General features: G+C 41.4%; 1 protein-coding gene across 2 annotated transcripts in view; it reads right to left on the minus strand.

Moving 5' to 3' along the window:
• The window catches only part of FGFR2 (fibroblast growth factor receptor 2), an 85846-nt gene that overhangs the window by 37959 nt on the left and 22423 nt on the right, over nucleotides 1-25464 (minus strand). For both annotated transcript variants that reach the window (XM_082054568.1, XM_082054567.1), the window contains 2 exons: nucleotides 19043-19212; nucleotides 11643-11766 (listed from right to left, as the gene is read on the minus strand). In XM_082054568.1, the coding sequence (XP_081910694.1) occupies nucleotides 11643-11766; nucleotides 19043-19212 (294 nt within the window). The remainder of the gene's footprint in view (nucleotides 1-11642; nucleotides 11767-19042; nucleotides 19213-25464) is intronic.

Consider the following 25464-nt stretch of genomic DNA (forward strand, 5'->3'; position numbering starts at 1 on the left):
CTTAGGTAGAAGCACTGCTGATGGAGGAATATGTTGCTACATGGATGGCTCTGTCCCCAAATTAACTGCAGATGTCTTCTCCTATCCAACAATGCATCACATCTGGGTATTTCCTTGGCAGTTACTTTACAGACAGATGCACATCTGCCTAACAAATCCCTCATGCCACTGACTGAACCAAGGACAAGTCTCATGGAGTCGGAAGCCAACGGCATCCCCCATCTCTGGGACATCCAGAGCCCCATCCTCATGTCCTCCTCCAAACTGTACCCATCGGATGACCCAAACCGCTCCAACAGAAAGTGGAGCTATATGCTAACTTCTCAGGTGACTTAACTGCTGCCTGGACTTGACAGGGGGGTGAAACCTGTCAGGTATAGCTCCAGCTTCCTAAAGGGCCAGTGTACCATGAGCCATCTCAAGGCTGAAATATCTTTTCTTCTCAGAAGTGGCACTAACGACCCTTTCAGTCACAGTCTGAGAGAACAACTCTCTCCACCTGTGCAAGCCACTGTCTCTCTGCTCAACTTTTGGCACCTTTACTGAGACTGTACACATCCATACTATTATTGCTGGCTCTGATGTTTTTTTGGTGGTGTGGATAGCTACCACTGGGTGAGACCATTTGCTAAAGCCACTGGGCCAGCCACAGGATCGCTACCTGTTCGGGCTAAATATCAACCATTAAAAGAAAGATTAAATGTTTATCAATCTTTCACCATTCATTGAGTGGAAACCTTTCAAATTTCTGTCCTGTCCTAGCTGATAGCAAAGGAACCAGTTTGCAAGGAGAGACACAAGGATCATTGTCCTTCATGAAAGATCCCACCTACATGAGCTGTGAATCTGGCCTTGATTCACAAGCACTCAGAGGCTGGTTTAATTATTGCTCTCTGAATTAAGAGAGCTCTTTTGAGGAGAGTTCCAGGAACAGCCAAGGCATGAAGAATTGCAACTCAGATTTCTCCATAAATCCAGCGTTATCCAAGTTCATACAAAGGACCTGATGTGAAACTACACTTGCAATCCACACCCCTTGGTGGAGTAGCGTAGGAGGGGTCTAACCAAACAGATGTTTGAGTCCCCACAGGAATTTCCTCCTTCAAGGTAGCTTTCTACACATGGGCCAAGCCAAACCTTTGCTTCCTTTCTCCAGCAATAAGCAATTGCTTCTGGAGGCCTGTGCTCTACGAAATGCTGGAAGGAAAACACTGCTAACTCCACTGTTTGCTCCATGGCGTGGAGGAGTAACATTGAGCACTGGCTGTTCTTTCAAAAGATGAGCAGGTGTGGGCAAAATGCCTCTAGTAATTAACGTCATACACTATATATACGTGAGCCAGGAGTTGAGCAGCTTCTACCAGCTGCACGTCAGTTTGGTTTCCTTTCTGCATAATATGAAGCACTGCATGTTGTTTATGGCCAATTCAGAAGCACTGCTGAACTGTCATGTTCCATTTATATGTACATACATACATACTCCTCAAATCATCACTTCCTAGGTAATTTATACACGCCAAGGTAGCATCCACAGCAAGTTATGGACAATGCTCTCTTCTCAAGTTCTGCAAAATCAAAAGATGGTTTAAGGCTACAATGAATAACAGATCACTGTCATTAAACACTAAGAGATAAAGACCATCCCTGGCAAGAACGCTTGATAGAGAACAGGAGTCTTTAAGGCAGTCTAGCAGAGCAGCTTATGGATCAGACCAGCATTACCAGTGCTGATGAAATCATGCCTTACAAATTTTGGCATCTTTTATTAGCAAGCATTAGCAAATAAATGTTCACACTACTCAAAGTGCCTGTGCACCAGGAGTCTCAATGTATAGCATTTCCTACTGGCCAAAAGCTACTTGAACAAGTCACCTCAGTGGCCAAGAGCTCAAGGGCTATTGCTGCAGCTGGAGCTCCTGGCCCTCAGAAGGGAACCCGGTGTGCCCTGGAGCAGGACAGGGGTCTGGCCATGCAGATGGGAGTGAGGAGATAACCTCCATAACCACTTTCTAACCCCCTTTGTCCTCATGTCTTGTTTGTATGTCTTTCATACAAACTCGAGGCATTTCTTTCTGCTGCTGTATCACACATTTCATCATTGCTGACTACTGGGCCCAAACCTCCATCTCTGCTTTGGTTTGTGGACCAGTATCAGCACTCAGAACAAAGTGAGACAGCAGGGAACCAGACTCCATATATCCCTTGCTGTGACTGAATACTTCCTCAAAAAATTAAACATTTGAACACTGACTATTAAAGAATTTTCTTTCTAAAGACTAAAATCTTGTAACAGACACCAGAAGCAGACTCAGTTACTATATACAGAAAATACTTTGCCACCCCATCCAACTTCCTTGTACCACCCAAGCCCTCCTACTTACTGAGGCCAGTCAAATAAAAGGCAGTGCCTTTTTAAAATCTTTATACAGAAACTAATCAGGTGTATTCAAACTCTTTGTCCTTGGCTTCACCACCTTCGACTCTGATTTCAAGTAATGGCACTTTTTTTTGTTCAGCAGGCAAAGCTCCCACTGATGTTATCCCATCTGTCTCTTTGGACAGTTCTACAGCACAGCTTCAGCTTGCTGTCCTATGTGCATTTTAGCTAAAATCCATCTTTGCATAACACATTTACAGCATAAGTTCATCTGCATACCTCCTTCTCATATGGCAGTGAGCCAGGGAAAATAAAGCAAGCAAGACTCATGTATTTGGCTTGATACAAAGCCTGTTGATGTCAGTGTAAACAGTAGGGAAAAAAAATCACAATCAGAACTAGTTAAAAGCTATCCTTCCAAATCACTCGTGTACTGGAGGGTTAAAAGAGACACAAACATCTAACAAGCGCAGGGCTATGGCAGGCAATGTGAACGTTCTTGTTTTAAAACGTGAAATTATCAACAGGGTTTTAAGACCAGATTGTCCTTAAAGCAAAGCCCTATTGTCAAGCTGACATAGTGTGGGTGTCATCAGTCCCCTGGAGCAGAAAAAAGTCATAGCAACAAGAGTTGTACAGCACTAATATCAGAGCTCACTTTCAGTATCCCTCACACAGGGCACGCGTAAGCAAAAGCTTCACACATGTCTGAGCAAAGTGCAGAGAGGCCTTATTTTAGTGTGAAAAAAAACACGGGAAACAGAACAACAAGGAGCTGAAATTTTCATTGAAATTCTTTTCGGTGTACCCTAAAAGAAAAAGGCTACAGGAGAACATGAAGAACAACTTGTGACTTCTCACAGACAAGTAGTAAAATTTTATTGTTCTGGCCGTTTCCAGAGACTGCATTAATTTTTACACATAGGGATATCATCCTTTGTACTGTGCACAGCTCCCAGCTCAGCTGCTTTATAATAACCAGAGACAATGCTGGGGTCCAGCATCGTTGGACTGGCCTCTCCAGTAGGCTCTGCCAAAAGTTTACCGTATGCCTGGCAAAGAGCATCTCTCCCACGGGGATGATGTCCTCTCCTAGCTGCAGAGGGTTTAACTCACCAGTGCACCCACTGATGCCATAAAGCACACTGTGGGACTTATTATTGCTGTTGTCATTGTGACCTGACTGCATATTTTTCATCCTCCAGATTTCCTTTCCTGAAAACAGCTCTGCCTTTCAAGCAAAATGGAAAAGATTATATAAACCTTTAAATGCCCTCGTATATTTCTACACTTCTCCCCCTTTTCTTAGACAGTACTCTTGCTCTATTGAGCAAGGCAGGTGTGAAATTATCAAAAGGACTGCGATATTCTCCTGCCTGCCCTGACCGACTACACCTGTAGCTCTCAGGGCAGGACAGAAGCTCCAGGTCCCAGAGTTTCAATGCTCTGTGCTGGACCACCCTGGATCAGCCTCAAGACACATCTAAGTTGGACCTCACTCAGTTTTTGGGCTTCCCTGCCCCGGTCATGAAGTCTGCCATCATGTATGGCCATGTCAGGAGCGGAGATGTCCCTCCATCAGGATCACAATCACTTCTGCAACACAGAATCCATAACCTGTTCTAAATGATGGACCAGATGCTGAAGACGACTGCTTTTGAAATGACCCCGACGATATACATTTTGCATTATATTTCAAGTAATTCAGGCAAATCCAGGTAAAGTTTGCAAGATGCAACAGTGTTCAGAGGAAGCACTTAGGCTGGCCATACTTGGACACACACTTTTTGCTCCAAAACAATAATTCTTTTCTCTGTTACTTTCTACATTTCTTGACCCCTCTTCTGTACCCAGATTTTCCTGCCTTTCAGCATACATTCCCAACAACCAGCTTCCTATAAAGCCAAGAGCTGGGAACACCATGACTAGCAGCACGTGCCAGAACTGCTTTCTGAGGAAATTTTGCTGAAGAATAGTGAGGAAAAAAGCCATTTGTTGGAATATTCATTCAGAGGTAGCTTTCACAAACATCCTAGATAGTGCATTGTTACAGATATTAAAGGAAACGTACATTTGAAACCAACTGCTGAAATGAAATTATGTTGCTCAGTAATGCACATAATCCAGTCTAACAACAGAAACAATGCTGCAGATACAAACACTAACCAGTGCATGTCTATTCACTTGTAAATGCAGAATACATGAATTTAAGAGCAACTGTTTTGATAATCTAATTTGTGACAGGGATTAACAATCCCTAAAAGTATATATAATTTCAGACTTTCATAAGCATCTCATAAAAATGGTAAAGACTAACTTTAACTAATACACTGTCACATTGAGTTCTTGACTCAGCTCAATTTCTGACACTATCAGTGGTTTTCTTTCATGGACAGACAAAATTTCAACATATTCATGCAACATTTAAAGAGCAACCTGAAAAAAATAATATTTTAAATTTAGAGAGCAGTTCAATATCCAAAGTGCTTAACAAACTAGGATTTTTAGCATGTCCTTTTATGTTGTTGAACCTGTACCACAAGAATGGTAGTAACCCAAAGATGACCTAATGATTTAAAATCCTGAAAACCTGCAAAACACAGTCACCCCTGAATTTCAAGTCACACAGTTATTTGTAGAGCAGTGGGAGAAGAGAAAACCAACACAAAGTACAATCTTTTATTTTCTTAATAGCCATAGCATTACAAGTTTTATTGATTTGTCCCCACTTAGGTACTGTCAGATCTCTCACTCCCTTATGTATCTCACCTCTGCTACATCTCTTTTAATCCTGGTTTAATCCCCAAAACCACCAGTGTGGTGGTCTCAGGATTCATCTTGCCCACCATGGGCAGCTATCCCACTGAAGCCACGGGACCATCCCACATGCAGAAATGCAGGTGCAAACTCCTCATTAACGAGGCAGACATGATTAATAACTTTGTGTTTGCCTTTAATATGGCTCATTCATCCAGTCTGTATCATAGTTCATTTACAACTTTTCTGTATTTGTGGTAACAAATATTTTTTTTAATTCAAGATATAACTTTGCCAATTTACTGCCAATTACACTGCCATTTATTAGTAACAAAATTGTTAGAAAAGACCGGATGAGGTCAAACAGCACCTCTTATAGGCACAGAAATGGCTTTTGACACGTGCTGATCGCACATTTAACAAGGTAACAGTCTTGTTAGCATCTTCAGACAACTCCTGCAAATTTCTACTTGCATTTCCATGAGCAGGATACTGCACAAATTAGAAGGCATGATTAAAAATGATAATGACAGGGCTGAAACAATATCCTGCTCATCATTCATCAAAAGAAAGAGAAATACCTGCCTTGGGGCTGTAATAAGACAGAAAGTGGGACAGGAGGACCAGTCCTCCCCCAGCAGACTCTGCAGGAAACATTCCAAACATGACAAATTCACTGTTTGCCCAGCAGATGAAGTAATGACACTAGTATTTGTCCATAAAATGTAATTTAGCCAGACTACTCCAATGAAATCAGAAGCTTTAACGCTATAAAACTAGGGGGTTGGAATATTTTTACCTTATTAAGAAAGTGGAGGAAAAAAAAAACCCACATAAGTTTTCATTTTTGCGTAGCTGAACCATCGCACCATGGTCTTTGTTTTCAGGAGTGAACCCCCACAGCCTCCAGCTCTAAACATTTTGTGTAATTTCTTCTCAGCTGCACACACCTTGCCAAAAGTCAAGCGCCAGGTGTAAAGTCCACACTCAGGCTTATCAGTACACTAAATAACATCTTCTTCCCTCTTGGCCTCACCAAGTACCTGAGGGCGAGCATCAGCACGGATTCCTTCACGCTTCCAGCTCCTGTCTCATCACGTCCTGTGCCGCAAGCTCTGGGTTGAGGACGTCAAGCCAAAGCTTGTCCGTGTAAAAACCCAGTCAACAAGCACATCTGCCAGCAGTGCAAGTTTAGGCTTGGTTTAATACCTACATTTAACTCCTGCCAGACATTAGCGATACAACATCCAAGGGATGTATTTAGGTGGTGTCGTAGTTCCCTTTCTGTCTGTAACGTGAATCCTAAAAATAATTCTTTGGAAATCAAGGAACGTACCATAGTTAAGTCAAACTAATTCTGAGCTTTATTTTGACAAAACAAGCCTTGGCAAAAATAAAACAATGGTGCGTATGTTTTTATGAATTTGGGAATGATAAAATGGAAAAATGTCTTTAAAAGAAATATGTGTCTGTGCCATGTTCGCAGCCAGAGATTCAGAGAGCACATGAAATCCAAAAATAAAACTGAATAGAAACAAGAGCAAAGCTATTTCTTCTGCCTAAACTAAAGGAAATATAAACAGTGAAGCACCAATGGCAAAAAGATTATTATCATGCTGTAACAAGCAAGAGTAAAATTCATACCAAAGCTTTCTAAAACCTCCAAGAGCTCAGGGAAAAAAAAGTGTTTTTCTGCATATCCATCAATAAAACCACTCATACGTGAGATTTCTGGGGCAGAAGCCTTAAGCTGAGAGTCATTTAAAATGCCTCCTGGATGAGAAGTTATTCTCACACTGTTTTCATATGAAAATACACATTACTGTTAAGGAACAACTGTGTGGTTCTCTGACACCTCTGGAGTTCACTCCTCAGTAACAAGAGCCAAAGGCATGGCTATTAGGTAAACTAGAAACTGGTCAAAGTACAGCTAAACTGGCTGCAAAAGGACTTAAAAAAAAGGTGATAAGTTATGTTAATTTTTATAGTAAACAGCAAGGCCTTCTTACACGTTCTTGGAAGATGTGTTGTGCTATAGCAGCTGCCTATAAAACCCAGTGAATGGGGTAATGTGCCAAACTTCATCTGAAACCAAGCCATCTTTTGTTTCCCTGATTACATTAAATAGGACAGAAATGGCTACCTGCACTAGGAGCGTTCAAAGACCAACCTTTCCTTTTTGCCTTTAAAATATAAATTCAATTAGTTACTTCCATGCTTAAGCAGAACTGCTGCTGAAATTGTACTCTAGCGATAATTGCAATTCAAGAATCATCTAATTATATACAAGTCTCAGTGGCTGCATTCCCATGTTGCTTCCTACAACCCGGATTCACTACAATACAACTTGTAAGTGACAACCACATCGTTTGCAATCATCCTCCCTTAAGACTGCATGGCTTTCTATATGTTTAATGAGAATGGAGTTAGTCTATTAGTAACCTTACTATTAAAAAAAGTGAGTTTCTACCCACCGTTAAATACAGAAGAATAGAAAGACACTTCAGCTGCATGTAAAAAAAAAAAAAAACAGCTGATGGGCTAAACCATACAAGGGAAAGAACATTCTTTTAATTAAGGTACTGGATTAGGATTCAAGTACCAGCTTTACTTTTTGGCTCTGCCACCCGCTTCCTGTGTGACCCAGGGCAAGAAACTTCATCGCCCCACAGCTCGGTTTTTCATCTATAAAATGGACAGTGACATTTCCTTCTCCCGCTCTCTCCACATTTCGGTTGTGAACAATTACTGAGTGCTGGCACGTTGCCTTGGACAGCAAGTATCCGATATTAATTGAAGCCTCTGGGTAGTTCTCCAATAAAAAGCTAAAAATCGACTCGTCTGCCTGTCACAGGATCCTCATGGAGTTTTACATCGCCACCATTTCCCACTGCTGCAATCTCAGCCATTTGTATCCCTTTCAGTCCTGCTTTTGAAATGGAGGAGGAGGGGAGAGGAAAATGCAGTCGATTGAGGTATCCCAAACATTAAAACTACAACTTTTTCCAACACAAAATATCCTGGCCAACTCGAATGGACAATTCTCCACTAACTTTGTCAATGTGTATTCTTTGCAATACAGAGAGGCTGCCAACAACTTGCTGCTTTTTTCTTCAGTATTTTCTACTCCCATTGTAAAAAAGTCAGTGCAATGGTTTTGCCAAGTTTGTAAATGTGAATGAGACCATCTGAGCTAAGCCGACTATTTTAAGAGGGTTCTTGCAAGTAATTACAAGGTAAAAAATGAGAATACTTCACACCTACATTCTGACTGAAAACTACTCAGCCCTGCTGGCTCCAGGCTTTTAATTGTCAAAAGAGTTCAAGGTTTGGAAAGTTATTGGCATCAAGTAACACTGGATATTCCTAACTAGCATTGTGTCATTATTTGGCATGATTTTTGCTGGGATACTTCCCAAATCTGTGACATAATCAGAGGGTTCTCTACATTACACCATATAGTCAGATGCTCATGTTAGTGTAATATGTTACCATGTTTAATACCATTTGCTATTACTTACACTTAATCAACTCTGGAACCAGTTAAACCATATAGGAAAAACAATTTCAGAGGCTTTCAACTGACAGTTTTCCACACACAACTTGACCTAAAATTATGACCTGAAGTTTCTAAGATGCGGTCTACATACGCAATTGCCTCTAAACAAACATCCATAACTCTCCCCAACCCTATGGGAACTGAAAATTCATATGAAAAGAGAAAAAAAGCACAAAAATAACTTCTGTAGAACCGTCTTAACTGTCAGAGTTTCCCCTTCTGGCCAGCCTTAATTTACTGCTTCAGCAATTTTATGCCCAACCTCCACGATTATTACAAGCTTTCAGCAACACAGAAACAGCTGAGCTCTCTAACATCAATCCCCTCTTTAGGTTAATGTCCCAGTGCAGTATATCTTGAAAGACTCACAGTAAATTCAACACAGGTATCTTAGGGTGCACATTCCCATACATACATTTTAAAAGCAAACTAACAACTGCACCCTTTAGCTCATCAAATTAAAGGAAGTAACATGATTAAGTGCATAGAACTCCAAGATGCAGACGGGGATTTGTACAAGTCACTTTTGGACTTCTGGTTTGCTCTCTCATAGAGTCCGAGCATCAGACAATGCTGAATATTCGCCCAGGGGAAATCAGGGCTCCTCTGGGTGCCATCAGCTGGGTACCCAGCACCCCACATCACTAGTCACTTCTGAAAAGCCTCATTATTTACTTTCCTGCCTCTCTATAGGAAAGGAATAGACATTTAAATAAATGACATAATCCTTATTACCATTCCATTCATTCATGCAGGTCACTATAATTTACTGCCAGGAAAAATAAACTCCTGCATAATATTCCTCAATGTAAGACATTCAAAAGGCTCAAAGGGGGAGAGGAGGTGAGAGGGCTTCTGATAAATATTTGCTCAAGTGACCGCATCATCATGAACACATTTGCTAAAAAAAAAATACAGGTGAGGAAATTTACGGTCAACATGGCACATGCCAGATTGGGACTGGGGTGGTAACAAGGAAAAGAAGCAGGGGACAGAGAGGGGAATTTTTAACCAGTTCTGTTTCAGGAAGGAGAATTCCCAATATTGCAAAGCTGGGGTTTTCCTCCCACGTAGCCCACTGAAAAATAGTTTTAAGCAAAACCAAAGTTGAGTCAAACTAAACTCCCTAAAGGATTAAGCAAAAAAAAAAAAAAAAAAAAAAAAAAAAAAAAACCAAACACAAACACCACACCTCCAAAAATCCCACAGCTCATCACCTTCATTACATTCTTCTTGGGCCAAGCTCTGGAAATCAAGCCTCATCCTTGGGGAGCACATGTCCTCCAGGCAGATGGTCAGCAGAGGACCGAGGCACACAGAACACAATTTACTATCATCTCTGGCAGGCATTGCTGCTACACCCTCCATAAACTTTGTTTAAACAAGTGTTCAAACAAAAATGGCTTGTCCAGTCACTCAGTTCATCTCAGCAATATACCCACAGCTCACCCTACCGAGGGTGACAAAATATCACCAAGGCTCTAAAAGTCCTCACTGCTTTCAGTGTTGGCCACCTAAAACCAAGTACAGGTGAGTTGCGTGGCTCACAGACCGGCTCTGAAGACTTAAACGTACCAGGGCTGGTGGTGGGGCTTTCCCAACGCAAAATTAGCTTTTCCTTCCTCTGCTCCACAAAGTCTAGCTCTCACACTGGCATTTTCATAGGGAATAGTTTCATTTCTTGCTGCCTGAGAAGCTGGCACTTGTTTTATTTTGAATTTGGGGGTTTTCAGCAGATTTAAGTGGTCCCAGACAAAATGAGACACTAATTTTAAAGAGCATCCAAAACAATGTAAGAGATGCATTTTTATTAATGTAAAAACCAATCAAGAAATAGGGAAGTGAAAACTTTGTCACTGTTTTGGTCATATAAACCCATACTCACAGTAAGATTCTCCATAGAAAATAAGTCAGTCACCAGCCAAAAATAGCTTACAATAATCAAATTCATTTTTTGCTTTCAATCTTGATTGATTAAAAGTTTTATTCATAGAACTTGTGAGGCTCAGATCATCCCACAAGCCTGGAGACAGCAAAGCCCATTCAAGAAATACTTCAGAAACTGCAGCTGAGATCCCAAAAAGTACTACCAGCAGGTCCCATTATAACAGCCAAACCGATTCCTTTTGGACAGCAATGCCTTCAGAATCAATAAAACTGCTCACACTCATCCAGGCTAGGAGGAATGGAAGGAGGAATGGAATTGGTTCCTGAGATTTCAAGCCTTAATTTAGCTAAGCACTTAAATAAATACATGTAAGCCTTATTAAAGTCAACAGAATTTAGTGTTATTAAGTTAACATTATTAAGCATGTGCTTAATAGTCCTGCTGAATCACAGCTTTGCTACTACTAAAGATTCAGGCAGCTTTTTAGAATTCGTCCTCAGGTAAAACCACAATTTTTGTCACCTATGTTTCAGGGACTCCTCATAGCCCATGCAATGGGCTATAGTCGGATCTCTATGATACTGTTACATTACGTTTCATGAAGCTTTAGATGTACACTAACTTAAAAATCAATATCTAGCTTTTCATTAAAAAACAGTTTCAGCTATAATAACAGCAACCTAAAGGATCACTTTACCTGTTTTCATAACGGCAGTTATTAAAATTTGTGTTGGTACAATTGTACAAGTAATAATTAAATTGTAATACTAATGATTAAAATTGCATCAGTATTTATTATTAGGTCATCATGGAAAGCTTGCAGGTGTATCACAGCAAAAAGAATTCACTTGGACACACAGATTTCACACCTTTGCCAAGGAACAGGTACATTGGTTCTCCAGAAACTACTGGACAGACAAATATATAAAGTTATGTAGCAATTGGTTATGTAGTGAGATCTTCTCTTTAGATGATTCTTAAGTCATCTTCAAAACTAATGCAAAATGTATCAGCTTAACTCTATATGTCTTAATGGAGAATTAAAACATCATCTTACTTACCAACAACGTCAAGATGGTAGGTGTGATTAATGGATCCGTACTGGTTTTCCACTATGCACGTGTAATTTCCCTTGTCAGATGGGACCACGCTCTCCATGATGAGGCTCCAGTGCTGGTTGCGGACCTGGAGGGTTGTAAACCAGAGGTTGGGAACTTCACCAGCATAGTTTCACCCCCTCCCAATCCAAAAGAAACATTTTCTGAATAGTTGACCTTTTGTAATCTACGTTTAAAAGCCTTTTCTGTGCTTGGCTGATGGTTCTGGAAGCTGAAATAGTTTATTTATTCCTGACCAGGTACAGCATGGCTGCAGCAGTGAGAGCTTTCTTGCATTCTGCTATAAATTTACCTCGTCCCTGATGCAAGCACTGCACATGTTGGTGCGCACTCAGTGCTACCAGCCTAATGAGATGGCACCAATTAGCAGCAGTCATCTTACCAGGCTTTATAACCTCTCCATCCACTCTAGAGCAAATTCACACCCTCAGGATATTTCCCACCTGCCTCCAAACAATCATCTGATAATATGATTGACCCAACAACAATATGGGATGGGTATAATCCCCTAACATCTAAGTCTCTGTCTTTCTCTAATAACTCAATTACACAGCCCACAATTTGGAGAAACAAAGTACAAAAGGGCAATATTTGAGATCCCTCCACCAGGCACATAGAGTGGCCACACCTCTCACTGATCTGGGGTACCACGAGAAAGAAAAGATGATGCTGCTTCATGAAAAATGGCTGAAGAAAATCCTCACCGAAGCAGAGCATAAGGATATACATTTATTTCATGCACTCCTTCTCGGACAGAACATAAGAAAGGTGCTGGTGCCGTTCCCATTTGAACTCAAAAGAAGTGTTGGCATTGGTCTTGCAGAAAATAGGATCCAGCCCAATACTGGAAGGATATAGAGTCATCCGGTACATACATATATTTCCTGCATCATAAGTTGGCTCCCAAAATGACCTTTTGCTGGCTATCCACTAATCCCTTGTTTTAGCATTACATTTTGACAAAGCGCTCACAGATCTTAACATCATGTAGCTGTAATGTACAACTTTTAAACTGCAGAGTACGTATTTTAGCAAATGGAATAAAAATACAATCTGGTACAGTCATTTTAATCAGCCAAATGGAAAGCAGTAATTCAGTGCAGTACACCAGAAAAAAATTTATGGACCATTCAGTGACGCTTCCAGTAACTATACATTCTTAAAAGATCATTACAACTATAGGTCTGAAATCCTGCTTTGTGCCTGACTATTGTGTAGGTCCTTATCCAGCAGGAAAAGGCAACACAGGGCTGTGTCCTCAGGGCCAAGAGCTTAAACCTCGTGCTTGCTGGAGGTTAAAATGCCTTCAGTTCAAAGCCTGAAAGAAGAGTCCTCTCTGTAAGGAGCTCCTGGCTTCTCTAGTCCCCCCAGCTAGTCATTAACTCATTAGTTAGACATTACTATTACTGTCCAGTTATGGGCTAATAATATTACCTAATGACTGGCCACGTGGGCTTTGAGAGACAAAGAAAACATAGACAAGACTACAGCAGCAAGTGAAGGGCATGGTTGCTAACCTAATGTCACAGAAATGTGTGATACAACCTCAAAATCTCCAGCCCAAACTTACAGCTCCTCTTCCCCAACCCTCCTCTTTATGGTATACATCAAAACTATATATTGATTCTCTTTTTCCACACTATGAAGAGTTAAGAAACCAATTTATGAAGCTACAAAGAGTTTATCAGTGTTATTTTATTGTCTCGTTGTTCTGCTAAGCAACTTTGAAAGTCAAGGTTTAGGTCAGGAAGAATTACTGTCATAAACCATTGGTAAATAACAAATAAAACAGCTGCATATTTTGAATATTTTACTTCTTTATGAGCTGTTTTGAGGGAAACTTGGTCAAAGTGACCTGAATGTTTTGTCACTATAAGTTACATCACACTTCTCAGAATCAAAGTGTCTTTAACAAATTTGACTGCCAAACAAGAAGAGATCTTGATTCCATGAAAGATATAAAAAAAATGGTAACAAGCTGTAAGTAATTAATTTGATGGCGAAACAAAGGAAATTGTTTAGCATTCAGTAAGAAAACATAACTAATTTACAGCCACAAGTGGATATACTGGATGGCAATATTAAAAAGTATTTGTGCAATTTCCCTTCTTGTAACTCCAATGAGAAGAGATAATATCTTTATAATAAAACAACAGCTTAAGCCTCTTCTGTTTGAACTAAAAAAACACTGTAGAGGCCCAAAGCATTTATGACACATCGTCACACAACTGGATTTATGTCACGGATCTGGATTCAACTAGATTCAGCTTGTTGGCTCAGTGCTTTCTGGTTACAAGTGCAGCATCGCAAAGCCCAGAAAAGCTCCCCTTTGCTGGGGATGACGGCATCTTCCCCAGTGAAGGCTCCCAAATTGAAACTTCAGTTCTCAGACATGTGACGATCATGCCATGTCCCTGCAACCTCCCAGTTTGCAACACCCTGATCAGACAGGCTCTGTTAACATGTTTTTAAGTAATGTGCCTTCACTATTTAGTCCCAATAAAGCCCATCTTTGGGCAGCAAAACTGGTGCCGTTACTGACAACCAGCATCAGGATCACACCCATCTATGTAAAAGGTAGTTTCGAAAGAGGTTCAAACCAGAGTTTCCACAGTAGACAGCTCTTACACTAGCCTTCTACACACAGTTTAATTATAATAGTGATATTCCTTTTATTTTGGGGGAAGGGGGAAACCTACCCTTGTGACTCTTTTCAGTGGTGCCCAATGACAGGGTGAGGGGCAACGAGCACAGACAGAAGCACAGGAGGTTCCATCTGAACATGAGGAGAAACTTCTTTCCTGTGAGGTGCCAGAGCCTGGCCCAGGCTGCCCAGAGAGGTTGTGGAGTCTCCTCTGGAGACATTCAAACCCACCGGGACACGACCCTGTGTGATCTGCTCTGGTGACCCTGCGTTAGCATGTGGGTTGGATTGGATGATCTCCAGAGGTCCCTTCCAACCTCAAACATCCCACCTGCAAATAGATGGTGTCTTTGGTGATGCAGGTTAAAGCCATTAGATCCCTCCTGGTTGCTTACTTGGGCCCTTCTAAGTGAAGATACCAGTCCTACGGTTCTCCAAGTATTCCCTAATGAATTCCCCTGGGTAATACCAACTGGGTCAATTTAAGCTGTTTACATAAATGACTGGAGCTCACCTGGCAGACAGAACATATTAGGGAGCTCATGTGAATTACTCCACTAGGAAAAAACATGAGGGAAACAGCAAGCCGCTGAAAGCAGGAGCATCCTCAGCAGAAATATGCAGTCCAGCAAAGGACAAGCGTCCACAGCTGGAGACTGATAAGCTGGAGGAAACTCTTCCAGCTCTCCAACCTGACTAACTCCTTGCCAGTTATTATCCTGTTGTTTCTATTATGTTGTTCCCTGAAGCTCTACTTCATATTGAGTTCTTTCAAAATCCTGGAGAATACCCACATAATTCCACCCACTCTCTCAACTGTTCTTCAGGATATGCCTTCCAATTTGTAATTGCCTTTTCTAGATATAGGGAAATTCAGGGGATAACCACACTGGAAGCATGCTGAAACACAGCTTGAGACTTCAGGTACTTTGTCACCAGTTCAATAACTGCTTTTGTCATTTTTTAAATTGTTTTGCAATACCTATTCTTATGTTTTATCTGTGCTCCATACCCAAAAATGGTATTTTATTTGCAAAAGGATTCAGATAATAAATATAATCTCAACATGGTTTTCTTTTTTTTCTGACTAGTTATGGAGACTTTCAGCAAATCACTGAGGTGCTTTTTTTAGCCATCTTCTCCATCAAATTTTTAATCAATTCTTCCAAACAACATCTCCAAACAACTCAATTTTCAAACTAACTTATCAATATCAAATGTATAGAATTGTCCCTTTAAGACATAGTTTGGAGGTGGGAATCAAAATGCCAAGAAATATTGATCAGAAATCCAGGAAAGGGGAAGGGATGTTTCATAGAAACGCTGTGCTTTTGGAGTATCACATAAAAAAATTGTGGACAGTTCTGTTTCATTTTCAAACATGTGTCTTGAGTGAACAGATCCATCATGAAAAGTTAACACTTAGCAAAAAAATGGTGAAAGGGGGTCAATTTTATATGAATTTCAAAAGAAGGATTAGAAACCAAAAACCCCACAAAATCAGCACCATTCAGACATATACTGGTACTGCTCAGGAAGAGGGAACAAGTGCAGAACATCCATGCAAAAACCATATGCTTCAGTTCATATAGAGTCAGAACTCTTTCTTTACTCTGTATTTACCTGGCTGAATTTAAATGTGTATAAGATGACTGTAGTGATGAAGCGTATCAAAATGCATAGGTGAAAACACACACCTGTCGATACACAAACAGTAACAGCTGATAGAAGAACATTTGCTTTCTGGGTGGCATACAGAAAAGTAAAGGCTCCTGTGGTGTCTCATAGCGGATTTAGATTATTAACTCAAAGAAATTATTAAATGCCTTTAAATGCACAAGCATCACTTTAGAGACATAAAAAGACACTAAAAAATATTTAGACATTCAATAGCTGAACCCTTTCTCCGTGCTGTAGGGACTTTGTGCGTACCTTGAAAATAATCAGAAAAGGTTCGATTCTGAAATCCACCACCCAGAATTAGTCACGGTGGAGGAATTTTGCTCTGGGAGGTATCTTGGCCAGCACATACACCCTCCTGCTAGCTCACCCGAGTGCAAATTGACTCAAGACATTCCCCAGTCGGAGGGACAAAGTGCTGCAGGTCACTATCTGATTACGATAAAGAGAATACAAAGAAGAGATTTCTTAGCTCAAGGCAGCAGGAGAGAGCTGGCTGAAGGATCACTGGAAAGCTTCACGTTTTCCTTCCCTTCACCTTGTTCTTAAAGCCTTCAAGGGATAATTGCCCCTTCCGAAAGGGATAGATGGTGTTACATCAACTGGTGATGGAAGATACAGTCAACTGGGCTACTCTAGTCACTCAAAGTATTATGAACATTAAAGTATCCAGCAGAAACGCTTTACATATAACAATGTTCAGATTCAAAACAAACCAGTGTACAAAAATCATAAGTTGCTGTGATACCTGGCTGAACAGAAACCAACATGGAAAGATTCAGTCCTTTCTGAGGATCCCTTCATTACAAAGTTGTCAGTATAGAGGTGTCAAGAAAATACAATTCTCTCTTTATTTCTGAATAATTTTGAACTAAGCCTGCAGTGACCTCATCCTGCCCTCCTAACAAGAGGAGGACACATATTTCAGAAGCTCTGGAGGACTCATTCTTTAACACTCATCCGCTGAAAACAAGCTTACGTCTTAAAAAGATGATTAATCAAAACATCGACAGAATCCAGAATATACCTAGATTGGGTAAGCAGAATTATGTTGGTAAGTAAACAGTACCAGATCATTTAATTTTTTATGTATTTCTAAGCCACAATTAAGTTTAAAATCCACAGCTGCATCTCCTCTTTTTTTTTTCCTCTAGACTAAAAAGATGCAAAAAGTTATGATTTAGAATTATAGGTATATACTTCACTTAACCAGCTGGCTTTAGAAATAGGTGTCTGTGGTTTCTTCCCAGAGTACATACATACCTAGGAAATTGTATACATTTAATACATATGAGCAAAAATTTAATTTGTGCCACTTAATGGGCAGAAGCCTAAATGAGCTCAACCAGACCCCTAACACAGTCTAGTAGTGGCAGCAGGGAGCTCCACGTGGACTGATTTACTCCACTAAAGATCAACCTCCCAAACCAGAGATCAGGTATCTCCATCCTGCCTTGTAAAACACACATTTTCCTTCACGCTTTTCAAGAGTGATATCTGCATTTCCCCTTCATGAGATGTAAAGTGTTCAAATAATGTCTCAGTTAGTACTGAAACAGCTACTATTATTTTCCAAGGATTAGTTTGGTTTTCCCTTTTTTTTTTTTTAATTGGGTTTTTTGGGGGGGTTGTTTTTAAAAAAGCACCAAGAAAAGTGAAAAATCACTGAATTGTAGCCAATTTGTTAACACTCCATAGCGTTATGAAAGGCAGAAGGTGTTGCCAGGTGTACACTCATAAGCAACAGTAATTTATGGTGTAAGCAAACATAGATGGAAAAGTCTACTTAGATAATTAGTGCTCATGTGGCGAGATTTTCTGGGCTTCGCTCTCTGCTAACACAAATGTTGGAAAAACTGACACTTTCTACAGTAAATCCAGCTAGAGAGGAAAGGAGACTACGGCTCGTCCTCCTCTGCACTGGAAAACTTATTTTTTGTACCAAGCAGGGTCTGAGTCAACAGCACACAGAGCAATATACACCCTGGTTCCATCAGGGCACCGCAAAACCTGGCAGCCCAAAAATACTGCGATGCTGGGGTAAGTAGCCCCCAGGGCTCAGTCTTGTGCTTACGGTGTCATCTGGAAAAGTCTCAACTTCTGTCTTAATTACCATTAAGGATCTTAATTACCATGAGGAGCTCTGAGCTCCTCAGCAGAAGTTCTAGGCTGGGGCTTAAAATAGTGACACAAGATAACTGCGAAACTTCTCATCTTTGGAGAGGAATTGCTGAGGTGTGGGATATATAAGGAAACCACTGACGGAAGGTCCAAGAGGAGGTTGAGGTAACTCAGAGATACGGGGAGGTATGGCAAGGGTAGGGCTTGAACAGCAATTTCCCATCGAAGTCCCGCACTCCCGTTCCCTGTGAGGAGTGGGATAAGATGACCGAATCCTGACTTCTGACCTGACCCAGGCAGATACCAAGAGGTTAAAGGTCCGTGCACTAACCCACAGAGCGAGCTGGCCTCCCTAAAATTCTCTCTTAATCAGTAACCACCAATTTAGCATGAAACGTCTAATCTGAAGCTGTTTAAAATTCAAACAAACCCTTGTAAGTAATTGCTGTTAGTTTCCTTCAAATTCTGCTTCCCATTTTAGTTTCACAGACCATAAACTCTATAGAAAATAATAACTTTTGACTTCCAAACCTTTCCTTTATTAAACTTCCTACAATCACCAGGGTGGATGGTCACGTTTTCAGCAATGCTGCTGAAAAGGAATAGAGCAAAATAGTCTTACTCTGCTTTGCAAAGTCACTCTTTAGCTTTCCAAATAGGTCTTTATAAATAATCCTTAGCTGCACTGCTACACTACAAGCTTGAATTTGAGAAAATAAAAAAATAACCGCCAAAGAAACCATCCACCCTTCCCCAGAAGAAAACAATTATTTTTTTTTTTTTGCTTCTACATTTGATCCAAGGCCATTAAAAGATTTTCTGTTGACTTCAGCAAGTTGGTTTTTTTTACAGCCTTCGTCAAGAACAGAAATTGCAAAATCACATCATCAGAATGTACCTTGTAGCCGCCAATACGATGCTCTTGTTTAAATTCCTTCCCATTTTTCAGCCATCGCATGGTCGGTGTTGGGTTTCCCATCGCTGGACAACGAAACTTGACGGTGTTTGCTGCTGGCACCGCGTGTAGCCTTTTCTCCATTTTGTCTGTGTGTGTCCAATAAGGTGCCCCTGTTTCAATGAGACACATCCAGAAATATATCAGAATTCAGAAGCTGAGCTCCCTTTCCAGCCCCTTCCACAGACATGAAGCACAGCACGTATTCGTTTAGCAAAGACAGCATGATTTAGAAAAGTACACGACTGGAAATCATATGTCACAAGTGTTGACCGGAGTTTTGCAAACAGCTCAGACTTGAGTTTATAATTTATTACAAAAGTCCAATAATTAAGCACAGATATCCTTTGGTTTGTGTATATCAAGTAAGACAGAGGGACCAAGTTTTTAGTAGACTCAAATAATCAAACACTTTCCACCTCAAGTTGAGTTACTGTGGGCACTCGGCAAACTTTGAATTCTTGAACCCCAGCTCTGAAGCCAGACAGACCAAGTCACAAGACCTGTTGGAAGCCTTAGTCTTAACCCTTCCCCATCTGTTAGATGAGAAATAAATTTACCTACCTGCCTGGCAGCACACTCGAACTTACAGTGTACCACGGCAATGTGAGCTGTGCTGTTACTGTCATAGAAACCACCAAAATATCTTTACAAACGCAGGAGCAGCAAAACTCAGCAATAGTGTTGATCACTTTGCAAGGATTTCTTACTCTCATGAGCCTGTCCGAGTCCAAATGTTCACTGATGTCCAACACCATGGCACAAAACCAGAGCAGGTCCATGAGCCCATGTTTACTGTAGTGACCACTCTTGCCGGCTTCTGGGTCTCACCATCTCCTTCCCATGTCCTGGCCAAGCCTGTGCCCACATGAGGAGCACATGGAAAACCCCCTTTTTGCCCAGGTTCTCAGTCATTTGTCATGTACCAATGTGGCAAAGACAGCTCAACAAAACATACAACTACCCATCTGTTTTTACCCTCCATACACAAGGTTACCCCATGCTCTGGATCCACGCAACACTTCGGCTGCATTGCACAGCATTTTCATGGCATCGCTTCAGTTGTCTCACCATAACAGTTTTTAAAAAGTTAAAGATTCAGGATCTGTTTAATAGTAGGAAACATTAATTTCTTTTACAATGGAGTTTTCCTGAAGCAAATCAGATTAGTGTGGAATTTCTAGTGCTAGAGGGGTCCAGAAAAATAACTCCATTTCTCTGAGCCCTGTTTCATTTCCTTCATTAGCAGCCTAACACTCCACTATAAATAAACTCTTCCGTTCCTCAAATATTTATAACAGTTCTTACAATCAGTGCAAACTCAGAAATCCTACCACCCCCGCTCTAAATAAAAATACAGCTGGATAGAAAATACAGGAATAAATCCTTTTACAACGTCTCTCTCAGGATAAAGAAAACATTCCAAAAGCAAGCCTTATAATGATGCTAAGAACGATAAGTGATTTTTTTTTGCCCGAAGTGGCAATTAGTGTTAAAATTAATGAAGTAGAAAAGCAAAGCAAATTTGTACATGTAATCAAAATAGAAAATCAGGTAACTATTGAAAATTAACTGCAACACTAAGAAATTGTTGCATGGACTAAAGTGAACTAGGGATACAAGGAAAATCACTGTTAACATTATTTGCTAAAACCAGGATCACATTAAAATAACAGAAGACTTTAAACAAAGCCAACCAAGGGAATTAACTACTCCACGCAAAGACCAAATTACATTACAATTGCACCAGGCAAAGGTGGAATTACATGTTGGTATTGATATATTAAAAGGATATTTTCTCTGGATTGCTAAACATCCTCCACAAGGTAATGTGTGGTGACCACTATTGGGCCCTGCCCACAGTTCCCACAAAATCAAAGCCAACCAACCATCAGAACCAGTTGTATTGGTATCTCAGAGCACAGTGCCTAGATTTGACCTCAAACGGGCAACACCAACCCAGCAACTTTGTAGCCAGCACGGTCACTTCTCATCATGTCTACCACATGCACCTTCTCACAGCTACAGAGCATAGGAGGCTTGGATGCACCCACTGGCACAACCTCGGAACCACAGGCTCCACCGCCCGCCCGTGGTGATGCTGCCCTGCAGCACAGGCTGGATGGACCAAGCTCTGGAGAAGCCTGAATCTCTAAATCTAATCTAATTAAAACCAATTAATGGCTTTAAAGTAAAGGAGGGGAGATTCGGTCTAGAGATAAGGAAGAAATTTTTGACGCTGAGGGTGGTGAGAGCCTGGCCCAGGTTGCCCAGAGAGGTGGTGGATGAACCATCCCTGGAGACATCCCAGGCCAGGCTGGGTGGGGCTCTGAGCCACCTGAGCTGGTGAAGATGTCCCTGCTCATGGCAGGGGTGGCATTGGATCAGCTTTGAAGGTCCTTTCCAACCCAAACTATTCTATAATTCTAAGGTCCCATTGGGTTCAGCCCAGAATGAAGACATCTGGGTTGGTCAGGACCCAACCACCAACAGTTCCCACAAGAAGTCTGTTTCATGCAGCCAGGTTTCTACCGCATTCTACTGCAGCTCATCTTCTCTTTTTCTTGTATATAACCCCCGTTTCCATCAAGTCTCACCCTTTAAAAAACTCTGCTTCTGGAAAATAAGTGCTCTGATAAGCTTCATGGACAACAAACACAGAGGGAGGAAAAAATTCACTTCATGGAAGAGGTGGAAGCAGAGAAGAGGCCAGGAGAATGCAGGCAAGAATGAAGAAGAGCAGCTCAGTTCTGTGCCACAGAGAGAGCAGGGAGAGGAAACTCCTCGGGGAGAAAGGACTCTGCTTGGAAAGCTTCCCCTCGCACAACCCTCCCATCAGCATAACCTGCAATGCTCCCGAATTACAGGGGGGTGGAGAAAAATATGCGGATATCACATGTTGAAAGCACTGCCTGAAGACGCTTCAAGACATGCTCCCATTTTTCACTAGGAAGCAGCATCTATACTGGCAGCTCTTCAGTATGTTTAAGGGAAAAAAGAAAAAGGCAGTAACATGCACAAACCGTAACACTCACCCTTGTTTTGTGCTTTCATACAGCTCTGATCCGATTAACACACAGAATTTCTCTTTATAGATTGAATATCATAACCCAAAAGCACCCTTTATTATTTCTCTTGAGAGGAAAAACATCCAGATTCACTAAAAGCAAGAGCGAACGTAGTTAACCAGTATATACCCTCAAGTGCAGACCCTGTCCATCGCATCCCATCTTTGCTAATGGGACAGGTGAAAGGAGGTAGCACCTCTGATAGAAGTTCACAGTAACAACAGGGCAAACTCTGGCACATAGCGGTAACGAGCAGCAGGGGAACGGGTGGGAACTCCTGATTGCTTTTAGAGCTCTCATTAGTGAAGAAAATATCCTGCTGACCCACACTGCACTCCCCTGCAAATACATTACATCTAATCAGGCAAATCTCCTGCATGCGAAATTGAAATTAGGCAGCCCAGGGGACCACTTCACTTCAGGACACCTCAGTTTTTATTTGGACTTATCTAATACAAAGAAATACAAAAGTAGTCAACTCCAAGCCTGCCTGACAAGCACCTTGAGCAGGCAATAGTGCGCCTGAAACGGCCACATCAAATCCCCCCAAGGTTTTCAGTGCTATTGTTATTTGACCTTTAATTAAAAAACACTTCTAGGCAGCATCCAATTTTTGCTGCTCCCTTGAGTGGGTTTCCACTCTACAGGATTTGATGAATTTGAACCTTGTTTCATCCTTTCTGAAATTCTTCAAGGCATGAAAAGAACAGCATGTGGATTGCATTTAGATACTTTTTTGTTCTTGGTGCCAATTTACCATTGCTTGGCCCAGAAGAAATTGTTTAAAGGGTGATAAGGAAAAAAACAAAAAGCCATAAAGCTTCCAGTCGCCTGACTAGAATTCAAGGCGGAACAGCAGCATCTTCAAGGCTACCCAAGGGTCTCCAGAATAAATTGTTGGTGAACTTCAGTGGAACCATCACGACAGCTGCTGCCTTGCCTGCACCTAGTCAGGATTATGGAAAACCCTTAAGTTAGGGCTATCTCTCAAAATAATGAAGATGAGGCAGCAATTACCAACAATGTATTTTCCACTGCTGTCAAAGGAACTGATGATGATCAGCTCTTAGCTTTGTAAAAGGAAGTAAGTCTCAGGTCAATATCCTTGGAGGTGGCCCTCCAGAACCAAGCTAAGGCACCTCTTCAGGGCAACAAAGGGAAAAAATGAGTTGCCAACACAGCTATTTTGTGTGGAGAGAAGACTATTTTGCAGTGGAACCAATCCTGCACCTTCCCCACAAGCACTAATCCCTTCAACAAAAGCTGGAAGTAATAAAAAGCTATTCAGGATGCAGTCTGGAACAAATCTACCACAGTGTTTTTTCAGACAGTTAAAATATCTGTCAAGCTAAAAGGACACCAAAAGCAGAGTGAAATCTGCTATGCATGCCTTTTACTTAAAAATACACACAGGGCAAATGGTCAAATGCACATGTGTACACTTGGGTGCCCTCCTCTTTCAAGAATGAGTTGCTCCTCGCAGCTACGGAGCCACTTACAGCCTCAGCTGACTTCAAGAGCAGTTGTATTTTCTGGGCGGCCTTGAAAATTAGGCCAGATTTCCTCAACAGCCTCGCTGCTTGCACTGGAGAACCTTGGCCTCTGAAAAATATATTTGTAACAGAGGCAAAGAAAATTTAAAAAGCATAAAATAATAGTTACCATCGTAAATAAAACAGCACTAAAATGCCTTGCGTTTTTTTTTTAAATATTCAGGAATGAGAATGCCAAGGTTCCGTTTCCTGTGGAAGGCACTACAGCCATTTCCTGCCTCATCACATCATAATTAACATGCCAGGACAGCTGGACTTTATCAGAATTGTTTCATCAAAAAGCAACAACCTTTGAAGACTATGGCCTTTTGTTTCCATCTGTAAAGGCATAACCAGGCCAATTTCCATTGCTTATCCTTAATGATTGCAGCTGTAATTTGTATGTAAATTATCAGCTAAATTGTTTTAGATCTGCAAAGCTCAAACGATGATTCAGGAAACACTTAAAGACTTCTTCTCTTAAAGAGCAGCAACCAGAGACCCTTATGAGGGCCTGAACTTCCCAGGCTCTGCCTAAGGTAGGCCAGCAAAGATGGTCAAGGGCATTTGGCCATTGCACACCCCTGCCTGCCCCACCGCACGCTCAGGGAGGACTTTGCTGCTCAACTCCTCATTCAGTTATCAATCCATTTTGCAACAGTTTCTTAACTTAGATGTGGCCTTTTGGACACAATATAAAAAACTAGAAGGTGAATGGCAAATAATACAGAAGGGAAGACTTAGAAGATGCTAAACACGCAAGCTTCAGCAGTTTGCAAAAGCACCACACCAAGTCCCACCCCTAACTTCCACACAGCTCCAAGCTTGCCAATTCACAACCCTCTTTCCTTCAGCACAGTTGCATTAATCCAACTGAGTTATTATGATGCAACTTTTCATTGAAAACAGACTACTTGCAGGGATGTGGTGGCTCGATCACTTTTCTGGTGCCAGCTCCTCCCGTTGAGCACTCAGATGTCCCTGTGCTTGTCCCTGCGCCCATCTGCAGCTTGCAAGACACCCCAGAAGTTTGTGGGCACCTTGTAAAGAGCAATCTCATGAGGACTTGTTTGTGCAACGCTCTGCTCAGGAGAAATCTGTCTTCTCGCAGTTTCCTCACTTCTACACTGCAAGGGTTTGTGATCCCCCTGACATCCAAAATGTTTCAACGTTCATGCTCTAGAGGCATCTTTCATTTTTAGCAGGGAAAGTGTGACTGACCTCTGCTAAACACACACCCCGTCCCTGGCAGACGAAAATCATCAGTGGCCTTTCACCAGCTCCTGAATCAAGATTGATTAACAGTAACTTAAAATGATAGCTCACATTACAAGAACATCACTGGTGTTAGGGAGTACACCACTGGGTAGTTCTCCCTGTTACGTGAAAGGGCAGGAATGGTTACCACGACATTAGAAAGCATAGTTGCCTTGGAATCTGGTCCTTTTCTTTTTTTTCTATCTATATTCACTTCCCAAACCCATTTGTGCTCACAATGAATCTTCAAAGCCATCAGCACAGACTAGAAGCACAATTGTCTTCACTAACAGAGCAAAAATATTGCAAGTGCTTCTCTGACCAGCACCAATAAAGCTCACAATAAAGCGGCAGCAGACATAAGGATGTTTCTCAAAAGGAATTTCTACCCATGAGTCCTTTTCAGGGGAAGGCTAACATTGCCTGGCTTGGTGAGGTTTGCCTAGACAACTTCTTTTAAAGGCAGTGTCCCTCTTCCAAACTTGCCAATTATCTTTGCCACAGCATT

This window comes from Streptopelia decaocto (genome assembly GCF_964273445.1).
Source record: "Streptopelia decaocto genome assembly, chromosome: 5".
Classification (NCBI taxonomy): domain Eukaryota; kingdom Metazoa; phylum Chordata; class Aves; order Columbiformes; family Columbidae; genus Streptopelia; species Streptopelia decaocto.